Source organism: Myotis brandtii, unplaced genomic scaffold (assembly GCF_000412655.1).
Source record: "Myotis brandtii unplaced genomic scaffold, ASM41265v1 scaffold456, whole genome shotgun sequence".
Classification (NCBI taxonomy): Eukaryota; Metazoa; Chordata; class Mammalia; order Chiroptera; family Vespertilionidae; genus Myotis; species Myotis brandtii.
In genome coordinates this window covers 4,297,647-4,310,872 of record NW_005367431.1, presented here as the reverse complement: position 1 = coordinate 4,310,872, position 13,226 = coordinate 4,297,647, and the positions used below count along the sequence as shown (strand labels likewise).

At 46.8% G+C, this 13,226-nt stretch overlaps 1 protein-coding gene across 4 annotated transcripts in view; it reads right to left on the bottom strand.

The window, feature by feature from the left end:
* Positions 1–13,226, bottom strand: part of LOC102245245 (RH-like protein) — a 33,160-nt gene that overhangs the window by 10,431 nt on the left and 9,503 nt on the right. For 2 of the 4 annotated variants that reach the window (XM_014546878.1, XM_005875174.2), the window contains exons 3-7: positions 8,617–8,767; positions 6,248–6,395; positions 5,269–5,435; positions 3,661–3,798; positions 836–969 (exon numbers count right to left, since the gene is read on the bottom strand). In XM_014546878.1, the coding sequence (XP_014402364.1) occupies positions 836–969; positions 3,661–3,798; positions 5,269–5,435; positions 6,248–6,395; positions 8,617–8,767 (738 nt within the window). Of the gene's footprint in view, positions 1–108; positions 203–835; positions 970–3,660; positions 3,799–5,268; positions 5,436–6,247; positions 6,396–8,616; positions 8,768–13,226 lie in introns of those variants that run through there. The other 2 variants (XM_014546876.1, XM_014546877.1) reach the window with 2 other exon arrangements.

Sequence of the window (13,226 nt, the reverse complement as noted above, 5' to 3'; positions counted from 1 at the left end):
CCACCATCTGGTCTAATTAGCATATTAGCTCTTTATTATATAGGATTAGTTTTAGGTTATAGCATAGTGGTTGGACAATCATATACTTTACAGATTGAGCCCCCTGATATTAGAATTTGCATTTCTAACCAATGCCCAGGTGATGTTGATGCTGTTGAGAACCACTGCTCTAGGAGAGCCGCGGAATCACAGAATTTGGGATCTAGAAGGACAAATGGTCCACATGTTCCCGATTAGCAGCCTGGAATTTGGCCCACACAATTTTTCTAATGATTTTGAATCTTTTGCTAATACTTAGGAGAGTGTCTACCGTTTTCCTACATTCACTTATTTAATCCTGTAAACCATATGGTTCCTGGCCTCAGGCAGCCTCCAACGATCCTATAAGGGGAGGTATTATCATTATCTTCATTTAAAACCAGGTGACCAAAGCTCAGAGAAGTTAGGGAGCATGCCCAGCTTGTAAGAGGTCAAGACCAGTCTAACTCCACGGCAACTCCTCACATGACCTACACCATCAAAGGTTGAAACATGGACTCACTCAACTGGCTTGGGCCTGATTGTCCTGCTCTGTCTGTTTGGGAGGGGGGGCGCTCAGGGCTATCTGCCTTTGCCTTGCACCCAAGCTGCCCACTTTGGGAAGAAGTAACCTGAAGAGGTGATGACTCCACACAAGTTAGGGGCTCGGAAGAATTTCTGAATAAGTTGGCCAACAAATACTCATTGAGGCCTGCTTAGTGCCTGGCCCTGAATGCATGCACCCCGGCTAATGGCTCTGGGCACACTGCTTCCTGAGTTAGGTGCGGGTATTAAGGGAATAAGCCAAGTGACTCACATGGAATTCTTGGACCAGCTTATCTTAAGCACCATCAGCCCGATGTAGGTGATCCCTCCGAGCAGACCCGGCAAGCCAAAGGTGTAGTGCACGCCGCAAGTGTCATGGATCCCCAGCACGCGGTTAAAACACACCTGGGGACAAACATCATTATCAGTAGATCTGCATGTAAGACTGACATTCCCTACGACTCTTTACACCCGGGCCACCCAAAGGGATGGGCTTTAGGGCTCACGTAAGATGCACTTCTCAACCTAACCCGTTTGGCTCAGTGGATAGAGCATCGACCTGCGGACTGAAAGGTCCCAGGTTCGATTCCGGTCAAGGGCATATACCTTGGTTGTGGGCACATCCCCAATAGGAGGTGTGCAGGAGGCAGCTGATCGATGTTTCTCTCTCATCAGTGTTTCTAATTCTCTATCCCTCTCCCTTCCTCTCTGTAAAAAAATAAATAAAATATATTTTTAAAAAAGAAGCACTTCTCAGACTTGCACATGCGCTCACATTACCTGGGGAGCCTGGTAAACCACAGAGTTGGATTTAGAAGGTCTGGGGCCTGAGATTCCGCATTTCTAACAAAGTCCCAGGGAATGCCAGTGCTGCTGGTCCACTGACCGCACTTTGAGAAGCAAGGATCTAACCCAGGCACTACTCACATTTTGGGCTCTAATTCTGTGTTGTGAGTGTGCTGTCCTGTGCACTGTAGGATGCTTAGCAGCATCCTTGGCCTGTACCCTTTAGACGCCAGTAGCACCCCCAACCCAGTGTGTCAACCAAGGATGTCTCCAGATATCGTCACATGTCCCTGGGAGGTGATTGAGACCTGCTGGTCTGGCCCAAACTTAACTGCCATCCAAAGACAAATGGCTGATTAGAATAAAAGTCAGAAGAAAAGAATGTGACCACACCTTCAGACTCCCATTCAAATGCTCCTCCACCTCACCACTTAGCCTCCCAGATGGCCATCGGCCAACAGATGCGGCTACAAATGAGAATTTGTTCAGGCTACTTTCTCCTTAGATTCCCCATTGCCTGCAGAATAAAACCCCAGACTCCTCAGCCTGCTCAGGAGATATACCTGAGCACCAGCCATCTCTCAAGACTCTGACCCCACCGCACTCCCAGGTGAACCCAACGCTTCAGTCAAGAGAACATCTGTCTGTTTCCTGGCTGGGCCACCTGCTCTTCTCCCTGTTGAGCCTCTGAACACACTGCTCCTCTGCCTGGAACACACTTCCCACTTCTCCGCCTGGCTAATCTTAGTTATGTGTCAGTGCTCAGCGGAGACAACCTCTGCTCTGGGAAGCATTTCCTGACGCGTCGCAGGCTGGCGTGGATGGGCCCTGGAGCAGTCATCGCACTGAGCTGTCTTATTTGTCCATTTTCTTCACTGCGCTACAGCTTGGGAAGCAGGATAAATGTGAAGACATAGGTGATGAGTCAATGAATAAGTGAATGAGTGAATGAATGAGTGAGTGAATCATCCTTGAATTGTTCCCCCAGTGATAGAGTCAAGGGAATTGAAGCACAGGTAGAGTGATGGACTCTAAGACTGATGATAACTTACGCATTTTAAAATACGGTTTTAAAATTTGATTTTTAGAGAGAGAGGAAGGGAGAGGAATAGAGAGAAACATCGATGCGAAATGAACATCGTCAATCCGTTGCCTCCTGCAGGCCCCCTACTGGGCTCTGACCGGGAATTGGACCAGTGACCCCTTGGTTTCTGGCTAGACGCTCAACTGCTCAGCCACACCTGCTGGACAACGTATGCATTTTTTTAATTTTTATTTTTTGCTGTGTACTTCCTCCTTTCATCATAGGGCCTCCAAGCCAGAGGAGGTAAAAGACATCTGTTCCCATTCCAAAGATGAAAATCAGACTCTGCTCAAATCAAACTATTGGTAATTTCCTCCTTATCTGGAGTTGAAACTGCCTCCCTGAATATCCACTGTCAGTCAAATTCAGTTTCCTTTACCACCCAAAAGTATACTCCTTTATTCTCCACCAAGCCTTCAAAAGCCATGAAGATTTGTGGTTCCTAAATATTTCCTTTAGAAGTGTATCAATAACAAACTGGCTATAATGGAGTATTCTGGTAGTATCTGTGCCTGTTGAATTTTGAAGGAAGAAAAGTCCATCCACTTAGAAGAACTAAACAATCAGAAGTGGGCATGCCCTGATGATGAGCCAGCATCTTTCTTCTAGGCACTGCCCTTCCCACCCCCATTCGCACGGTTCATGGGCAGCCGCCATGTGTGTACAGCATGCCCCACCCCCACCCAGCCAAAGACGGGCACAGGATCCAAGTTAGGCCAATGAGCTCCTTCTTCAAAGAACTTGGAATCAGGGCCAAGAGATGTTACCCAGCTGCTTTCTTGCAAAGAGATACTACACTCCACCATGTGGAGTAGCAGTAGGAGAACAGAAAGGAAGTCTACAGAGTGAGAATAAAGCAGATATTCGGGAAAAACAAAGAAAGGAGATCAGAGACTTCTTGGGCTCCCAAAAACACTCCCATCCCCGATACCAGCCATTCCTGGGCTCCGAGGAGCATTTCTGTCCTTGGGTCCCATGACAACCCAGGGGCCTTATAAAAAATTCCCCCAATGTCTGAGCAAGCTTGAATGGGTTCTGCTACTTGCTCCCCAGATCCTAACACATGCACCATCCAGCCTGGGCGGGTCCTTCACCCCAAGCTTTTAAACCGAGAGGGTGCCAACACCTGTCTGGTGCAGCCTCTGGCACCACATGATGGTCCACCATGGCCCCAGGGTCCTCTGGCCCAAGATAAAGCAGAGGGTGTTAGCTGCCCACCTCCTTACCGGCAGGCATTTGGCTCCCCCGATGGAGATCAGCCCAGCCACAAGGCCCAGCACCATGGCCAGCCAAGGAGAAGGAATCAGGTGACACGAGGCACCCACAGCCACACCTCCCGCCAGCACTGCGTTGTGGATATGAGTCTGCAAAGAAACAGCTTGTGGGTGAATGAAGTGAGACACAGAGAGGACAGCATCTTCCCCAAAGTTCCTCAGCCAGCTGGTAGGCCCTACTGTAAGGTCCTCCCTGCTTCAGTGATCCTGAAACCATCCACTCCCCTGTTAAACTACCTGGACTTTACCAATGGTCTCCTCTCACCCCACTTCTCAGGCTCAGGGAACAGTCACCCTGATTGGGCGGCATTTAGAGAATCAGCTTGAAAGTCTAGTTTCTCAGCGTTCAGCCACCCTCACACTCATTAGTGACGTGTCCTTGGGCCCTTACCAGCTCAGTGTTTCAACTTTTCTACCAGGTAATGGGGTTTTGATGGTACCTGCTTAATGCAGGTTATTGTAAGAAATAAATGAGTTACCACATGTAAAAAGAAAAAACCCTTAGCCCAGTGCCTGGCATAGAACACGAGTAAATGCCCATTAAATATAAGCCATTATTATAGTTTTTATTATTTTTATTATTAGTGTTTGCTACTTGGCGCCTATGCCACTTGTATGGACCCAATAAGCTGAGTCCCGGATCACATCTCTGCTCTGTCCTTCATTCCTCTGGACTGGGCCTTGCCTCCTCTTACGCTTCTTCCCCCCGTCCCCCTCTACTCTGACCAGGCATAGGAGCTCTGGGCCCTCGGACCAGCTTCGGGGCTTCCCTGACCTGATGGCCAAACTTGCCTCCCTGGATGACCCCACCTTGTCTGACCCTAGAGTCCCTGTCACCATGGAGCTCACCTGTGGGGACACCTGCCTCCCCTTAGTACTGTTAACCTGTCATCCGTGGCCACATTCTCTCCACTCCAGGCCCCACTGCCTGTCTAGAATTTTCCCCACCACCTCTAGCTGGCTGACTCCATGCCCTGAGCATCACGGGAACTTGTTTTGCCTTTAGCTCTACACTCCCACCATCTCCCCCACCCAAAACTCACACGATCTCCCGGCTCCATTGATAATGGCAGCTAATGTTTGCCCAGAACTTATTCCACGTGAAGCGTGTTACATACAAAGTCTAAGTGGCTTCACCAAGGCCATGCGGCTGGGTTAACCTACTTCTCTACTTCTGATTCTTATTCCAGTCTTGACGTTTCTTGGGTTAAGAGGAAAGGCTGACACGTTCTATTCTAGTCTCCCCTCCCCTCCACCCCTCACTGACTCTTGCTCCTGGCGGCTGGCTTTCATCACTAGCAGGAATGGGGGGCAAACCTGGGTCTGTTTGATGCCAATGCTGCTGGACTAAATCCCTTCCCCTAGTAAGCCTTTCACCACTGCGCCTTCTCCTAAGTTCCAGTGCCCATTTTACAAGCTGCTGCTCTCCTTGGGCCCCATGACACAGCGGACAAGGCTCCCCCACCCAAACTTGGGGGCTGGGGCTGGGGGGCGGGGCGTGAACACGTGTGTGGGGCCTGGGAGACCCAAGTGCGGCCCAGGGGCAGCCCCCCTCCTCACCATGCTGATCTTCCCTTGGGGGTGAGTCAAGGCCGACAGGGAGATGGCGGTGACGGCGCTGACCGCAAGAGCATAGTAGGTGTTGAACACGCCATTCTTCCTTTCGTGTGGTATGGTCAGCAGAGCAGAGTTGAAACTCGGCCAGAACATCCACAAGAAGAGGGTGCCTGGGGGCCAGAGAGGGTCAGTGGCCAGAACCAGAACTCCTGCTCCAGAGCCTGAGCCTCGGCGGACGTCAGGCGGGAGCAGCCCGGAGCAGGCAGATCTCAGCTTGATCACTCTCCAGCTATGTGACTTTAGGCAAGTCACGCGTCCTTCCTGAAATCTCAAGTTGCTAGGGCCCGGCTAACATACTTCACAGGCAGCGAAGCCAAGGCCCTGCGAGCTGAATCACCAAACCCCAGCCCTCCTGACCCCAGCGTGGGATGGCCAAATGCTTATCTTAAAAGTTAGCATTAGACTTGACAGTTTTCCCCAATGAGACCCCATGTACAGTGAGTGACACACATCAGTAGCTCTCGTTCAGCCCCAAGGCCTGACACCCAGTCGCCTGCTGCGGAGCTCACTGGGCATCATGAGCCTCTAAGCCTCTCCCAACAGTCTGAGTTCATCGTTTTCACCGCAGCTTGTCAAAATACACCAGTTTTACTTTTCAGTCCCTACCCTCTCCTTTCCTCGACTTCAGGGCCCTTCACTTGTCCAATTCCCTCCTTTAAGTTGAGGCCAAACAGATTGGATAAACTTATTGAAACACCAATGGAGGGAGTTTTCCTCTCCTTTGGATATGAATGAAGAGAGGTACCCCGGAGGGGAAGGCTTCACTCAAAGGTCTGAATTCATCCAACGCCACGCCACGTGGGGAGATGAGTCGTGGCGGAGGGCTTCAGACACGGGGCAGGCTGGTGAAAGAGATTTCCTGTGGAGTTTTGGAGCCTCTTGCTCACCCAGGTACCAGACCTCCCCTCCGCCTCGCCCTTACCCAGCATGGCAAACAGGCTGGGGCTCGTCGTCCTCTGCTCTTTCTCCTCTGCTTCCTTGGGGAGAGGTCTTGAGAGGCACCAGGCCACGGTCAGCCCAAAGTAGGCCGCAAACACGTGGATGTACATCATGCTTACGTGGTTGTCCGCCTGCAACCAACCCAGCGGGAGCAGTGAGTGTCGGCACCCTCTGCCCACGGGCGAACCCCCATGTTCCTTGGAGAAAGATCTGAGCTTCACAGAGGAGGGGTGACTTGAAGTCATGAGACGGGTGTTTGAAGCTTATCCAGCCCAGCAGAGGAGCCCCGTGAGTAGCTGAGTGTCTATTCCAGGGAGGTTGCTGGTTGGTCTTATCAGTAGCTTTTATTTTTATTTCATATATATATATTTTAATTTATTGTCTAAAGTTTTACATATGTCTCTTTTTCCCCCAATTGACCCCCTCCCCCAGCCATTCCCACCCCAGGCAAGCCCCACCGCCCCAGTGTCTGTGTCCATGGGTTATGCTAATATGCATGCATACAAGTCCTTCGGTTGCTCTCTAACCGCCACCCTCCTCTGCCATTTGTCTCTGGATCTATTTTTGTTCATCAGATTATATTGACCATTATATCCCACATATGAGTGAGATCATGTGATATTTATCTTCTCTGACTGGCTTATTTCTCTTAGCATAATGCTCTCCAGTTCCATCCATGCTGTTGCAAAGGTAAAAGTTCCTTCTTTTTTATGGTGGTGTAGTATTCCATTGTGTAGATGTACCACAGTTTTTTAATTGACTCATCTGCTGATGGGCACTTAGGTTGATTCCAACCAAATCTTAGCTATTGTAAATTGTGCTGCTATGAACATAGGGGTGCATATATCCTTTCTGATTGGTGTTTTTTTCTGGTTTCTTGGGATATAGTCCTAGAAGTGGGATTACTAGGTCAAATGCGAGTTCTGTTTTTAGGAAACTCCATACTGTCTTCCACAGTGGCTTAAAATATATTTTTATTCATTTCAGAGAGGAAGGGAGAGGGAGGGAGGGAGAGAGAGAGAGAGAGAGAGACAGAGACATCAATGATGAGAGAGAACTATTGATCGGCTGCCTCCTGCATGCCCCAAACTGGGGACTGAGCCTGTAACCCCAGTATGTGCCCTGACCAGGAATTGAACTGTGATCGCCTGGTTCATAGGTCGACACTCAACCACTAAACCACACTGGCTGGACTACCAGCAGCTTTTAAATGCTTTTGGCCATCCCTGGCTGGTGTGGCTCAGTTGGTTGGAGTGTACATCGGAAGGTCACAGGTTCGATTCCCAGTCAGGGTACATACCCAGTTGTGGGTTTGATCCCTAGTTGGGGGGTCTGGGGTGTGTGTGGGAGGCAACCGAATGTTTCTCTCTCACATTGATGTTTCTTTCTCTCTTCCTTTCCCTTCCTTTCTCTAAAATCAATTTAAAAAAATATATCCTCAGGTGAGGATGAACATAAATAAATAAATAAATGTTCTTGGCCGAGGTCCACTAAGGTGGGGCCAGAAACCACATGGCCATGCCCCCACTGCCTCCTACTTTTCAGCAGAATTTCATGGAGTGATAAGTGCTGTAAACTTTGCAACATGAAACAGCCAGACTTCTCATCACTGAACTGAAGTCCTTAGTAAATCCTAGATATATGCTAATTTTGCTTTATCAATATCAAATTTAGTAATCCTTAATAACTCACTTAGTGGGCTACTCCTGAATCCTTTCAACTGTGCCTTCAAAAAATACCCAGAATTGGCGGAATTTTCACCACCATACCTCGGTGACCTCACTTTGGTTTAAGCCACCATCCCCGCAAACCAAAATGATTGAAATAACCTTCTTAACAAGTGATCAAAGTTAACATCTTCAGTCGTGAGACAAATGCCACTACCTTGCTGTGTGATCTTGGGCATCAGCTTTCTCATCTGTGGCCATCCGACCACAGGGTCACAACTGCAGCAGAAGAGCTGGGAGAACCATCTGGCCTGGCCCCACCTTCACCAGTGGCCTCAGCCTCAGGCTTTGGACAGTTTCCCCAATGAGGTCCCATGTACAGTTAGTGACACACATTGACTGGTTTGAAAGAAGACGTTGGCCATGCAGCTTGCTGGACCGCAGCTGGGGGAGATGGGGGAATGGGAATGATCTTTTCATACAGCCCATAATTATCTTGTGATTCCTACAGTGTCATATTTTGGAAGTGAAAGGCATTCATTTGCTATGTTTAAACATTTAGCATAGACCCCACTTTTGTCACCCCATTTGGGCCTGGCTGTATTATTTAAAATCCCAGAAGCCTCACCCAATGGAGGCCCCCCCTTTCCACCTCCTCGCCCGCCCTCACAGCACCATGACTCACAACGAGGAATTGCCGGCTGATCATCCTCGTGGCACTAAAGGCTGTCACCTCCATCAGCACCATCAGCACCAGCTGTGCCAGGTTGGCCTTCCCCAGGATGGCACCCACAGAGATCAGCACAGACATGGCACTCATGGTCGCCTGCTGGATCCTGGGGAGAGAGGGGAGACGGGAGGACGAGGAAGGAAGGATGACTCTCATTCCTTCACTCGTTCATTCACTCATTTAACAAACACTTGCTGAGGGTCTTCTTACTCTCCGCCTGGCACTGTTCAAGAAACTCGGGACACAGTAGGAGGACAGAAGGCAAGATTTCCGCCCACAGGGGGGCTGATGGGGCCCAGCCTGGGGTTTCCTTCGTCCCTTTCCCCCATCAGGGTGGCGTCTACACTCGGGGAGATTGGTCTCTCATCCACACTGAGGGTGCTGGGCGGTTCTCCTAGGAATGTCACTGTGAGTTACAGGCCAAACGTTCCCTCAGCTCCCTTCTGGACTCTGCCCACGGCTTTTCTTCTGCCGTCATTGCTCACAAATGCTCAATAGAGGGCGCTCTTCACCTGCCGCCCGCGCGCCCGCCACCCTAGCCTCTCCCTCTCCCAGGTAGTGGAGAAATACTGGGGTTGGAAGTAGGACAAGCCTGGCTTCCAGTCTCAGCCTTTCCACTTGAGCAGCTGTTTAATCTCACTGAGCCTGTTTCCCTGTCTGTGGACTAAGAATGATGATAAGATCTCATGGTAATACTGTGGGGCTTAGAAGGAATATTCGTGTATGTGTGTCTGGCACCGTGATGGCGCAAAGAACGACTGAGGAGTAGAAGCCGGCATTATTAGCACTATTACTGAGTTCTTCCTCCTCTTGACAAATGAGCAAGCTCAGTGTGAGGATTCAGGATAAAACAATTTTTGTTTTTGAGGAACTCACTATTCATCTGGGGAGACAGGGCTGACTGACGTTATGAACCCTGATGTAACGAGGCTAGAGAGGGAGACATTGAAGGGAAAGAACAGTATAGAGTGGACTCATCAAGGAGGGCTTCCTGGGGGAGGTGGCACTGACTAGAGCAATACATGGTGGTTAAACCAACCCATCCTCCCTGGGCACCTTGCTCTGAGACACCCCTTCCACCTGGGAGCTGATAATGATGATGCTACAACCAACATCACAACAATAATAATTTATTTATTTATTATTTTTTTTTCTACTCAGAATGTATACACTTCTCCACCAATCCAATAATAATTTATTAAGCGTTATGTATAACAGGCTTGCAACTACATCACCTCATTTAAAGTGATGCTACAACCAACATCACAACAATAATAATTTATTAAGCGTCATGTATAACAGGCTTGCAGCTAAATCACCTCATTTAATTTTTTTTCAATTACAGTTGACATTCAATATTATTTTATATTAGTTTCAGGTGTACACCATAGTGATTAGACATTTATATAATTTATGAGGTGATCACCCCCTAATTCCAGCACCAACCTGACACCATACATAGTTATTACATTATTGACTATATTCCCTATGCTGTATTTTACATCCCCAACAGTATATTGTAACTACCAATTTGTACTTATTAATCCTTTCACCTTTTCCACCCAGCCTCCCAACCCCCCTCCCATCGGCAACCATTAGTTTGTTCTCTGTATCTGTGAGTCTGTTTCTGTTTTATTTAGTTCTTTAGATTCCACATATAAGTGAAATCATATGGTATTTACCTTTCTCTGTCTGACTTATTTCACTTAGCATAATATTCTGTAGGTCCATTCATGTTTTTACAAATGGTAAGATTTCATTCTTTTTTTATAGCCAAGTAATATTTCATTGTATATATGGACCATGTCTTCTTAATCCAGTAGTTTATTTATGGGCACTTGGGCTGCTTCCAATCTTGGCTATTGTAAATAATGCTGCAATGAACATAGGGGTGCATACATATATCTTTTAAGATTAGTGTTTTGGATTTCTTCAAATATATACTCAGAAGTGGAATTGCTGGGTTATAAGGTAGTTCTATTTTTAATTTTTTGAGGAAACGCCATACTGTTTCCATAGTGGCTGTACCAATTTGCAATCCCACTAACAATGCACGAGGATTCCTTTCCTCCACATTTGCACCAACTTTTGTTGTTTGTTGATTTATTGACAATAGCCATTCTGACAGGTGTGAGGTAATATCTTACTATGGCTTTAATTTTCATTTACCTGATGATTAGTGACATTGTATCATTAAAGAATATAATCTCCCCTTCAGTAGGTTGACTTTCATTTTGTTGATAGTTTCCTTTGCTGTGCAAAACTTTAATTTGATGTAGTCCTACTTGTTTATTTTTTCTTTTGTTTTTCTTGCAAGGGGAGATATACCAGAAAAAAATATTCCTAAGAGCAATGTCAGAGATTTTACTACCTATGTTTTCTAGGATTTTTATGGTTTCGGGTCTTACATTTAAGTTTTCAGTCCATTTTGAATTTATTCTTGTGTATGGTGGAAGAAGGTGGTCGATTTTCTTTTCTTCTTCCTTTTTTTTTTTTTTTTTTGCACATATCTGTTCAATTTTTTCAACACCATTTATTGAATAGACTGTCTTAACCCCATTGTATATTCTTGGCTCCTTTGATATATATTAATTTAACATATAGGAGTGGATTTATTTCTTGCTCTCTATTCTGTTCCATTGATCTTTTTTTTTTTTATCCCAGTACAAAGCTGTTTTGATTACTATAACTTTGTAGTATAGTTTGATATCAGGTAGCATGATACCTCCAACTTTGTTCTTTTTTTCCTCATGATTGCTGTGGCTATTTGGGGTCTTTTGTGGTTCCATATAAATTTTAGGATTATTTGATCTAGTTCTGTGAAAAATGTCATTGGTATTTTGTTAGGGATTGATTTGAATCTAGTGGTTGCTTTGGGTAGCATTTTAATGATGCATCATTTTAATGATGAACATTTTAACGATGCAAATTCTTCCTATCCATGAACACAAGATATGCTTCCACTTATTTATTTTGTCTTCAATTAATTTCTTCAATATCTTATAATTTTCTGAGCACAGGTCTTTTACCTCCTTGGTTAAATTTATTCCTAGATATTTTATTTTATTTTTTTATGCAATTGTAAATGAGGTTTTCTTAATTTCTCTTTCTGATAGTTCTTTATTGGTGTATAAAAATGCTACCAATTTCTGGATATTAATTTTGTATCCTGCCACTTTATTGAATTTATTTATTAGTTCTAGTAGTTTTCTTTATATACAGTATCATGTCATCTGCAAATAATGACAACTTTACTTCTTCACAGTTTGGATGCCTTTTATTTATTTTTCTTGTCTGATTGCTGTGGCTAGGACTTCCTCATTTAAGTTTTAATCCAAGTAATCTTCTGAAAATGCTGCTAGGGTACCACTCAGTCTCTCCATCTTACACAAGAGCACATTGAGACTAGAAGAGGAGACTTTTTTTGGCAATGACCACACGGCCAGTGAATGACAAACATGAGGTTCAAACCTAGTTGGCCTGATTCAAAGACTGTGCTCTGAAGTCGGGACACAGCTCCCCCGGTGCTTGCTGTCAATGTAGGGTCCCGCTTAAGGTCAAGGACTTCAGAGGGAAGGTCAGGGGGCAAAGGGCAAGGGGAGGCTTCTCACAGGGACCAGGAATTATTTAGAATTCCTTACTATGTGAGGAAAACAAAGGACAAAGCTGAATAAGTCAGGGCTCTGCCCTGAAGGAACTGGTCATGGATGACTCAAGGCTGAACCAATTCGGTGCCGAGTCAGGCTTCACAGAGCTGGTGAGGCTGAGGGAGAGGACCCATCTGGGAGGCAGGCCTGGGCGCCACCCACCAGCCCAGTCCAGCTGGAAAGGTCAGGAAGGAGCCCATTGTTCAGATCTGTGATGCCAGTCTCACCAGGGGTCACAACTGGGGAGGATCCACTGGTCAGAGGCGGGGCAGGGAAGTTCAGTCAGACTGTAAATGACCTCTTCTTGTCTTCCTAGGTTGAGTCAAGAATAAACAGGTCCCTGCGGGCAGGACCTCAAAGAAGGAGCAGCCCAGAGATGCCTGTGGGCTGAAACACGGGAGGCTGAAGGTTTGTCTGGCATTATGCCCAGGCGGCAGGAACACCAAGACCAGGGCCACTGTCAGAGTCCCCCGAGAGTGCCCTGTGTTGTATCCCATGTGATTACTGGGGTGATCAAATCCCCATGGGGATTAGCTCTAAAACTTTCTAGATAGAAGAAAAAATGTGGAGAGCATTTTTTTTCAGGGCCAGTAGGGAGCTGACTATTCCATGTTTCATATCCTGACTACCTGGAGTGTGACAAAGCTAAAGCCATGTCACCACTTAGCTGTGTGACCCTAGACAAGTGCCTTGCCCTCTCTGAGCCTGTTTCCTTGCCTGTACACCAGGTTAGACCTCTACTAGAAGGCTTACACAAAATCATGTTTGTCAGGTGCCTGGCTCATAGACAGATAGATGTTCCACAGCAGTGCTCAGAGGCCTAGCAGGGTCTTCGAGGGGAAGATGGAGTGGCCTTGAGAGGTGGCCAGTTCCACAAGATGCCTAAAATGGTATTTACCATCATCTGGGCAGGACAGA